An 11,015-nucleotide genomic window follows, 5' to 3' on the forward strand; every position below is an offset into this window, starting at 1 on the left:
GAGGCATTTCCTCAACTGAAGCTCCTTTCTCTGTGATAACGCCAGCTGTGTCAAGTTGACACAAAACTAGCCAGTATAGCTTTAAAATATGATTTTTAGCAGGCCATGTTTCTGCTCAAAGGCTATTAATGATTCTACTGCCACCACAAGATACCAGAAAATAATTTATATTTTTACATTTTAACCTTGTCATTATCTGGGAGAGTTCAGTTAAGTACTTCATGTTATTCTTGTTTTTCTACTTTTATGTCTTTGTTTATATTATATTTTTTGTCTATCTTTTCCTCAAGTCTACATATTATCATTTCCATTTTTTTTTTAGGTCCTGGTCTACATTTTAGCTCCTCTAGAAAATATCTAATCCTTATAACCTCCGAGCGACCTCTCCCTCTTCTGACCTCTACTGATACCGAAGATGATAGTAGCTACCATTTATTAAGCATTTACATGTGCCTGGCAGCCTGCTGAGCACTTGCAAGTATTGCATTCTAACTCTTTTCCATTGTCTCTTATCATGGATATTTGTATATGTATCTTTTTTTCCCTCCTAACTTACCAGGTCCTTGAGGACATAATGTGAGTCTTGAATCATTTCTGCTTTCTCCTAAGTCTAGCATAGGACCTGGCACAGAGCAAGTGTGGCATAAATATTTGTTCAATGAATGAATGGATAGGAAGGGAGGCAGAATTAAAAGTTTACCTTTGTTTGAACAAATGGTTTGGAAGTATTCTTAAACACTTGAGAAACACTCATTTATACCCACATGATTAGTGGGCTAAATTGTAAATCATTCTGATATTTTTATGACATTGGCTTCCAAATATCATTTGGCTACAACATATTTTGTTAGTATAGTTTGGATATGAAAATGGGAAACATAGATACACATAACAAAACATTCCTTTTTCTTTTTTTGAGCTTTAAGAGTCATTTTTATGCATATGTGTCTGTATGGGGTGAGTCCAGTGCATGTGAGGTTTGAACCGTCAGCTCCTTCTGAAGCTGGAGTTACTACAGGCACTAGTGGGCTGAGAATGAACTCTGCCTCTGCAGAAGCAATGCACTCTTCTTAATTTCTCTCCAGCCCTGAATTTTTATTTGTTTACCTAAGTTAAAAAAAAAAGGTACTTACTCTCTTGATTATTATTTTTCTTTTAATTGGTATTTTATTTCTTTATATTTCAAATGTTACACCCTTTCCCAGTTCCCCCTCTGCAAATCCCCTCTGCTAGACCCCCTTACCCTGCTTCTATGAGGGTACTCCCTTACCCACCCACCCACCCACTCCAGCCTCACTGGCCTAGCATTCCTCTACACTGAGGAGGCAGCAAGCCTTCACAGGACCAAGGGCCTCCCCTCCCATTGATGCCAGATAAGACCCCTTCAGCTTTTTCAGTCCTTCCCCAACTCCTCCATTATAGTCTCCGTGCTCTGTCTGATGGTTGGCTGTGAGCATCCCCATCTGTATTGGTCAGGATCTGGCAGAGCCTCTCAGGAGACTGCTACATCAGGCTTCTGTTAGCAAGCACTTCTTGGCATCTGTAATAGTGTCTGAGTTTGGTGTCTGTATGTGGGATGGATCCCCAGGTGGGACAGTCTCTGGATGGCCTTTCCTTCAGTCTCTGTTCCACTCTTTGTCCCTGTATTTCCTTTAGACAGGAGTAATTCTTGGTTAAAATTTTGGAGATGGGTGGGTGGCCCAATCCCTCAACTGGGAGGCCATGCCTAACCTCTGGATATGGTCTCGACAGATTCTCCCTCCCCTTTGTGGGGTATTTCAGTTAATCTCATCCCGGTGGGGTCCTGAAAGGCTCTGGCTTTTCTGGCATCTGGAACTTTCTGGTTGCTGTTCCCAGTTCCTCATCCCCCATTGCTACACACCTCTGTTCAATTTCCTCCATCTCCTCCCATACCTGACTCTGCACCCTCTTTTTCCCCTCCCTCCTCTCTTCCTCCCAAGTCCCTCCCACTCTCTACTTCCCTTGATTATATTGTTCCCCTTTCTAAGTAGGACTGAAGCATTCACCACTCTTTGGTCTTTCTTCCTCTATAGCTTCATGTGGTCTGTGAGTTGTATTGTGGATATTCCACACTCTTTGCTTAATATCTACTTATCAGTGAGTACACACCATTTATGTTCTTTTGTGATTGAGTTACCTCACTTAGGATGATATTTTTTAGTTCCATCCATTTGCTTGCAAATTTCACGAAGTCATTGTTTTTAATAGCTGAGTAGTACTCCATTGTGCAAATGTATCACATTTTCTGTATCAATTCCTCTGTTGAGGGACATCTGGCTATTATAAATAAGGCTGCTATGAACATAGTGGAGCATGTCTCCTTATTACAAGTTGGAGCATCTTATGGATATATGCCCAGGAGTGGTATTGCTGGATCTTCTGGTAGTATTATGTCCAATTTTCTGAGGAACTGTCAGACTGATTTCCAGAGTTGGTTGTACCAGCTTGCAATCCCACCAGCAATGGAGGAGTGTTCCTCTTTCTCTACATCCTCACCAGCATCTGCTGTCACCTGAGTTTTTGATCTTAGCCATTCTGACTGGTGTGAGGTGGAATCTCAGGGTCATTTTGATTTGCATTTCCCTGATGACTAAGGATGTTGAACATTTTTTTTTTTAATGGTTTTACAACTTTATTGTAGAAAGGCAGGAGGAAAGAGAGATGGTAGAAAAAGAGAGAGAGAGGGCCATGGCCATGTGGGGGTTGGGGGGAGGGGGAGAGAGAAGGAGGGCTAGAGAGGAGAGCAAGAAAGGTGAAAGCTTAAAGAGATGAACATTTCTTTAGGTGTTTCTTGGCCATTCATGTTTCCTAAGTTGAGAATTTTCTGTTTAGCTCTGTTCCCCATTTTTTGATAGAGTTATTTGGAGTAACTAGTCTGTTATTCTATGTCTTTTATTGGGGAGTTGAGTCCATTGATATTAAGAGATATTAAGGAAAAGTGATTGTTGCTTCCTGCTATTTTCGTTGTTAGAAGTGGAATTATGTTTGTGCTGGTTTGTTGAAAGATTACTTTCTTGCTTTTTCTAGGGTGTAGTTTCCCTCCTTGTATTGGAGTTTTCCATCTGTTATCCTTTGAAGGGCTTTGTGGAGAGGTATTATGTAAAATTGGTTTTGTCATTGAATATATTCGTTGCTCCATCTATGATGCTTGAGAGTTTTGCTGGGTATAGTAGCCTGGGATGGCATTTGTTTTTTCTTAGGGTCTGTATGACATCTGCCCAGGATCTTCTAGTTTTCATAGTCTCTGTTGAGAAGTCTGGTGTAATTCTGATAGGTCTGCCTTTATATGTTACTTGGCCTTTTTCCCTTACCGCTTTAATATTCTTCCTTTGTTTTGTGCATTTGGTGTTTTGACTGTTATGTGACAGGAGGAGATTCTTTTCTAGTCCAATCTATTTGGAACTCTGTTGGCTTCTTGTATGTTTATAGGCATTTTTTTCTTTAGGTTAGGGAAGCTTTCTTCTATAATTTTGTTGTTCTATAATTTTATATTTACTGGCCCTGTAAGTTGAGAATCTTTATGTCTCTTCTATACTTATTATCCTTAGGTTTGGTCTTATTATGTCCTCGATTTCCTGGACATTTTAGGTTAGGAGCTTTTTGCATTTTGCATTTTATTTGATTGTTGTGTCAATGTTTTCTATGGTATCTTCTGCACCTCAGGTTCTCTCTTCCATCTCTTGTATTCTGTTGGTGACTATGACTCCTGATCTCTTTCCTAGGTTTTCTATCTCCAGGGTTGTTTCTCTTTGTGATTTTTTTTTTTATTGTTTCTACTTCCATTTCTAGATCCTGGATGGTTTTGTTCAATTCCTTCACCTGTTTGGATGTGTTTTCCTGTAATTCTTTAAGGGATTTTTGTGTTTCTTCTTTAAGGGCTTCTACCTGTTTACCTTTGTTCTTTTGTTCTTTAAGGGAGTTATTTATGTCCTTCTTAAAAACCTCCATAATCATTATGAGATATGATTTTAAATCAGAGTTTTGCTTTTCCAGAGTTGGGATATCTAGGGCTTGCTGTGGTGGGAAAACTGGGTTCTGATGAAGCCAAGTAGCCTTGGTTTCTGTTGCTTATGTTCTTGCCCTTGCCTCTTGCCATCTGGTTATCTCTGATGTTAGCTGGTCTTGCTGTCTCTGACTGTGACTTGTCCCTCCTGCAAGCCTCTGTGTCAGTACTCCTGGGAGACCAGTTCTCTCCAGGATGAATTTGGGTATGGAGAGCTCAGGGTACAGGGTCAGCTCCGGGGCACAGATGGAAACTGGAAGGATCCAAAACATTCCTTTTTACAGAATGATTTTAAAATTCAGATGTATTCTCTATCCAATTATTTTCAACCATCTCTTACAAGCTCTTCTTCCCCTCTTTCAAATAGAATATGCATATATGTATTTGTTTGTTTATATAAGTATTGGTCCAGCTGGGCAGTGGTGGCGCACACCTTTAATCCCAGCACTTGGGAGGCAGAGGCAGGTGGATTTCTGAGTTCGAGGCCAGCCTGGTCTATTGAGTGAGTTCCAGGACATCCAGGGCTACACAGAGAAACCCTGTCTTGAAACAAACAAACAAACAAACAAAAAACCCCCAAAGAAGTATTGGTCCACTGCTTCTTGGTTCTCTGTTGCCCTACTGCATAACTGCAAGCACAGTTATGAATACAGTAAGTCATTGCAGAGTAAATGAAAAGCCTGTGTTGACTGTGACTTATAAACACTCATTACTTTCAGATCCTCTTAGTGCTGCTGAGGAGCCCACATCTTATAGTAGGCTGAGCTCAGCTGATAAAGGATTAGGATGCTGCCCAAAACCTGAAACTATCCTTTTGTTTTTTTTTTAAATTACTTCCTGTAAGACGAGGTCTAGAAAACCAATAGTAACAAAAGCCAAAACAAAAGCAATTCAAAAACCCTATCATAAATAGTTCAGGTTTGTTTATGTAAGAATTATTGTTTGTGTCCAATTTTCATTTTAAAAATCTGTAGTAATCTTAAACTAAAACCAACTGTTTTTATCACATTTTTAATTTTTACTTAAAGACAAGTTCATTGTTCAAAACCAAGCCTGGTGTAGAAATCTTGTGCCAATGCTTTCTTCCCCCATACTGAAGCATAGATTAACAGCACAAATTCTGACACTCTAATTGTCTTTCAGAATACCTAGGTAAAAATGAGAAGATTAAGGGTACAATAGGAGAGAAGTCCACAAGTCAACCTGCTCAGTCTCCATCACAAAGGCCTGGCTGCAGGCAGTCTGCAGTGTTTACTCAGAGCCCTTGCTAGCAATTAGCCTGCTTAATTATCTCAGGATCTTTCAGTTCAAGAGGAAATTTTTAGAGGCCACTGTGGCTCTTCTTTGTCTTTTATTTTGGTTACCAACAAAAGTGATTTAAGAACAAGCCTTCCTTGACTTTTTGGCTTTCTGGTTCTATCTAGTTTATGGTAGCCAAAACAGGCTTTCTGTGAATTTTTACAATAAAGCAAAACCACAGGTCCTACTTCTTAGAATAGGTTGTGAGCTAGCACAGAAATTCTAACTCATGTAACAAAATGCTTGACCGGGTCACTACACTTTATAGTTTAGAAATACAGACTTCCGATAAGGACATGGGAACAGCACAGGAGGCCTGTGATGTAAGCATGTGGTGAGAATGACTAACTGGTAGAGTGTTCCCTGCCCTGGTCCTTAGTGCTCAGGGAATGCTGGGAGACTGAAAAAAATGACAAGTAGGGATCATTTTTCCCCATTTTGAGAGTAGCAGATTACACAAACTCTCTCCCAGGTAAATTGAATCACAAAAACACTTTAACCTATATTTATGTCCAAAACAATCTGCTCTTGCAGTAGGTCCTGCTATTAGAAATTTGCTAAGTCACTCAAGTTGAACAAAGAAACTATATTGGGGGAATTAAGAATTTTTAGAAACCATCAAGAATAAATTACTACCAACTACTAATCTAATCTAATTTGGAGACTATATCATTTACTAATCAAAAGTGACAAATCAGAAGCCCGAAGGTTCATCTAGATTCTTCTTAGCTCCCATATTAAGCTCCTTGCTATTTGATTTATTCTACCTCATCTTACTGCCTTTGCTCTTCTCTATTTTCAGTGGATATAGAGGCACTCAGTATTTTTTCATGGGGATCATGAGAAAGGCTCTTTGCTAATCCTTTGGCCACCATCTCTACACTTTTCAGGAATGCTCATTCTGGAAAAGAAATCTTATTCTGCCCCAAAAAATTCAGTGGCAGTAGGCCTCTGTTTTCCTTTGAGCCTTTACAACTAACATTTAAGGAGCTCAATTGATGGTCCCTTATTCTCCATGGTCACAAGGACATCAAACTGAACACAGAACACTATATAGTTTTAAATATTCATATATTTTTGGCTTGGGTTACCCCCAAAGCAATCTTTAAACAAGGATATGGGTGTAAATATATATTTTTTCTTTTGTATGTGAGGCAGTGATGAGCACACCTTAGAACCATCCGACAGAGGGATAGGAAAGCTACAGTATTACCCACTCATGCACTGTTTGAGGGTTAGGCCCCTGCTCTTTGGCAAAGAATACCTTCAGGGGGAGAAACAGGGCTAATAGGTGGTCTAACGGTACAATACTGCCGGCTTCACTGTACATTGTACTGCATTTCCTTCCTACTTGTCCAGCACACTTTTAACATTCAGCCTACTGCAGGGTGAGGTACTGCACTTCTTTAATCTCAGCACTGAGGAGGCAGAGGCAGGCCAATACCTATGAATTCAAGGTCAGCCTGGTCTACATAAGGACTTTCAGGCCATAGGGGCAATAAAGTGAGACCCTGTCTTAATAAAAACCCCAGACTTCAGTCTACTGAAGTGTTTCTTAACTTTCTCTTGGTGTGTTTTCCTTTCTTCTTTGTACACTGTCTTTTAATGTAGCCATTAGTTTGCATGTCTGACTTCACATTAGACTCTGGGCTCCCCAAGGTCAGTGTTGTTAGTACCGAACTTAACAAACCTGGCACACAGCAGATGCTCTCAGTGAGTGCCACTGGATATGATCATGATGATACATGAAGGATGAGAATCCTGTTTTCCATATATATAAATGAGAAAATTAAAATAAATACACATGTTAACATTCTGAATAATATTAAGTCAAGTGTAGAAATGGAAACACCAAGACAGAAATCTTGAGTACTAATTCAAGTCAGTTTGGTTCAGTTGTTTTCCCTGTGGAAAGGAGATGATGGATAACCTTTAACTTTCTTTCAATGCCACAGACTTCAAATGACTGAAGATGTATAAGCAAAAGGTAAAGACTACAAACCACATGGCAACCACATGCTTACTGTTAGCATTCTAAGCTCCACCCCACAGTTACCTGGCAACAGCCAGGTGGGGCTGCTTGCCTCCTTGACCTCTTGCTCTCTTGTTTTCTCTTGCTCTTTTTTTTCTGCTTCCCTTTCCCCCTCTCTCCCCATTCCCTCCTCCCTCTCTCTCCACGTGCTCATGGCCAGCCTCTACTCCTCCACTCCTCTACTTCTCTTCTCCTTCTCCCCCCCCCCGGCCCCCCCCCCCTTTTCCTCTGACTCTACTACCCTCTTAATTCCCCTCCCATGTCCTTAATAAACCTTATTTTATACTATACCGTCCTGTGGCTGGTCTCTCAGGGGGAAGGGATGCCTCAGCATGGGCCCACGGAGGCACCCCTCCCCCCATTCCTCACCACACCTCGATAGAACATATCCCCCTTCTCTTTATCTTTTTATAAACACAATACTTACCTATGTGATGGTCATTTAAATTCAAAATGAGCAGAGGTGATATACACAAAATGCTAGCAAGTTTGTTATACTGTATACTACAGATAAAGAATCAGGACCAGAAGGGGCTTCTTGTGTAAGAGACCACCAGGGAAGAGCTAGCTAAGTGGGCAAGATAGAGGGCTCTAAGGTGGTGCCAATGCTCAGACAGAGAGCGGTTCCTGTATCTAAACTCTCTGTAATGTGGTATTGACTACTCCTAATTCTATTATCATAAAGGCAGACTTTGGTTACATTCCTAGATAGAAACTACTTGGAACACTGAATGCTGGCTATCTTTGCTTCCCTGAAATTTCAGACAATTTTAATTTTCCTATAAATTTTCCTATAAATGTCACAGAGGGGCTGGGTCAGAGTAAGAAAGATGATGTGAGTTTAGGGATCTTATATGTAACAGACTAAACCAGTGATGATTTTAGAAGAAATGCCTTTCTCCTAAACCACTGTGCACATGGCACTTGCATTCTGTGTGCCATGAAATAAGATGGGTCAGACTCCTTTTAGAAGCTGATTTCTAAATGCTCCAAAATACTTTTTTTCCTTTGTGACAAAAGTTCAAAATATGGGATGAAAGAAAATTCAAAATAGAAACAAGTGCTGTTTAGAATTTAATTTTAAGCAGATTATTTTACTGAATGTTATTGGTTTGTTTCAGGGATGTACCACATCCCTATCAATATAACAAGTCACTACTGTGAATGACTCTCACTCAGAGAAAAAGAACACCCAGGAGAGTCCCTGTCCTTTCTGGAGAACTGTTGCTTTTTTAATTTACTTCTTTTATTGTGTGTGTGTGAATTCTGGGCACATATATGCAACAATTTATATGGGGAAGTCATAAGACACATTTTGGGAGTTCTCTTTCAACCCTGAGCTCTGAGGATCACAGAGTCAGGCCCTTAGGCTTGTGTGGGTTTCAATCTCTGGACCATCCTGTTGGCCTGACAATTATTTCTGAGGATACCTTACAGGGTGGTGCTCAAGTCCATGGTAGTGCCTCACACTTTGCTTTAGCCACATCCATGAGCTACGAGTGCCTTCAGGAAGCTACTGTTGTTGGATGACTCCTTTGTATTGGAACTTTGGAAGAAGGAAAAGTAGAGAAAATAAAGATCTAGGAATTAACCAAAAGGAGGTGACTGGCAACAATACCATGGTGAGGCTGTGCTACTCTGGGCTAATGGCCTGATTTGGCTTGGTGTGTTTCCTCGCTGGTTCGGCCCCTGACACCCCTGGATCTCAGTAGAAGAGTAATTGGGTGCATTCAGGTCTTTATGACAGTAGTACTAAAAAAAAAAAGTAATCCACATCTCAATGTGGAGAACCAATGACAAGAAAATATAGGGGAAGAGGCTGACTGACTACCACACAGCAGTAAAACTCAGACAGGCAAAACTTAAGAGATGTTCTAATTGTGAGTCTTACCTTCCAGTGACAGCAAAGCATAGCATACACATCCCACGTAGGAATCCTGCGGCATGCTGCAGAAATGTGGCCATTTTGGGATTCTCATCCACTGGGCCTTGCACTGAGAGGAAGCAGCCATGCAGTCTGTCAATCAGACCCATGTTCACCACATAGCTAGTGGGAGAGAACAGTATGTCTCAATCTGCACAATGGCAATGTCTTCATCTTCTATGATACATCTTAGCACATCCAGGCTTGGATCCCTCGACATACAGACAGAATATAGGGTTGAATAAAACAATTTAAGTACCAATGTCTCTAGATTTAGTACTAAGCAATCAGCTATTCTCTCATCATTCTTCTTGGTCTAGAGAATCGGACAATAGGTGAAGAAAGTGTATAATGATCTCTACAGTCTTAACAAGTAGTACTTTCTTAAGAACTAGGGAACCAAATTCATTACAACATAGGGACTTAGAAGACAAAATGATGCTTCCCAGATATACTTTCAAAAATTAATTTATTCTTTGACAACTTACACACTCACACACACACATACATACATACATACACACACACACTACATTACAGTTCACCTGACAACCTCACAATTTTTTATCCTTCTCTCCCAATAACTCCCCTCCCACTACCATGTGTTTCATTGTGTTTTCTGGTCCACTGACTTTACACAGGACTGCTCACACAGACAGGCCACCCAAACACTCTTGTTAAAACTTTAAATTTCTAATGCCAACTGTAGGTTCTCCACTAAGATAAAGTCACCATTAAGAACATAAATAACATTAATACTCTTATTTGTAAACACAGAAAGATACATAATCGTAATTGAATCATGAGGACAAAGTAGGAATGCTCCATAAAATAACATCCCCACTGAAAATTGTGGGTACATGAGAGACAGAGACTAAGAATGAAAACAATGTCAAATTAAAGAACACTAAAGAGATAAGGCAAGTAAACATAATGATTGATACTAGACAGGACTATAGGGAAAAACAACGACAAAAAAAATCTATAACGACACCACACACGAGTCATAGTCATAGGACTTGGAGGAATCAAGTCATTCCTGGTGACTAGCTTTCACAGTATTGGAAGGTTCTATGCATCCCACTAGGGGGGAAAAGTAACACTCTTTTTTTTTTCAGTATTTTTTATTAGGTATTTATTTCATTTACATTTCCAATGCTATCCCAAAAGTCCCCCACCCGCTCCCCCACCCACCCACTCCCACTTCTTGGCCCTGGCGTTCCCCTGTACTGAGGCAGATAAAGTCTGCACGACCAATGGGCCTCTCTTTCCACTGATGGCCAACTAGGCCATCTTCTGATACATATGCAGCTAGAGACACAAGCTGTGGGGTTTACTGGGTAGTTCATATTGTTGTTCCACCTATACGGTTGCAGATCCCTTTAGCTCCTTGGTTACTTTCTCTAGCTCCTCCATTGGGGGCCCTGTGATCCATCCAATAGCTGACTGTGAAAATCCACTTCTGTGTTTGCTAGGCCCCCGGCATAGTCTCACAAGAGACAGCTATATCTGGGTCCTTTCAGCAAAATCTTGCTCGTGTATGCAATGGTGTCAGCTTTTGGAGGCTGATTATGGGATGGATCCCCGGATATGGCAGTCTCTAGATGGTCCATCCTTTCATCTCAGCTCCAAACTGTGTCTCTGTAACTCCTTCCATGGGTGTTGTGTTCCCAATTCTAAGAAGGGGCAAAGTGTCTACACTTTGGTCTTAGTTCTTCTTGAGTTTCATGTGTTTA

At 40.6% G+C, this 11,015-nt stretch overlaps 1 protein-coding gene across 3 annotated transcripts in view; it reads right to left on the reverse strand.

Annotated features, from left to right (window-relative positions):
* Scaper (S-phase cyclin A associated protein in the ER) overlaps positions 1–11,015 on the reverse strand; it is a 343,420-nt gene that overhangs the window by 41,746 nt on the left and 290,659 nt on the right. For 2 of the 3 annotated variants that reach the window (XM_021171564.2, XM_029481364.1), the window contains exon 28: positions 9,247–9,402. In XM_021171564.2, coding sequence (XP_021027223.1) covers positions 9,247–9,402 — 156 coding nt within the window. Of the gene's footprint in view, positions 1–7,013; positions 7,085–9,246; positions 9,403–11,015 lie in introns of those variants that run through there. The other variant, XM_029481365.1, reaches the window with a different exon arrangement.

Source organism: Mus caroli, chromosome 9, assembly GCF_900094665.2.
Source record: "Mus caroli chromosome 9, CAROLI_EIJ_v1.1, whole genome shotgun sequence".
Classification (NCBI taxonomy): Eukaryota; Metazoa; Chordata; class Mammalia; order Rodentia; family Muridae; genus Mus; species Mus caroli.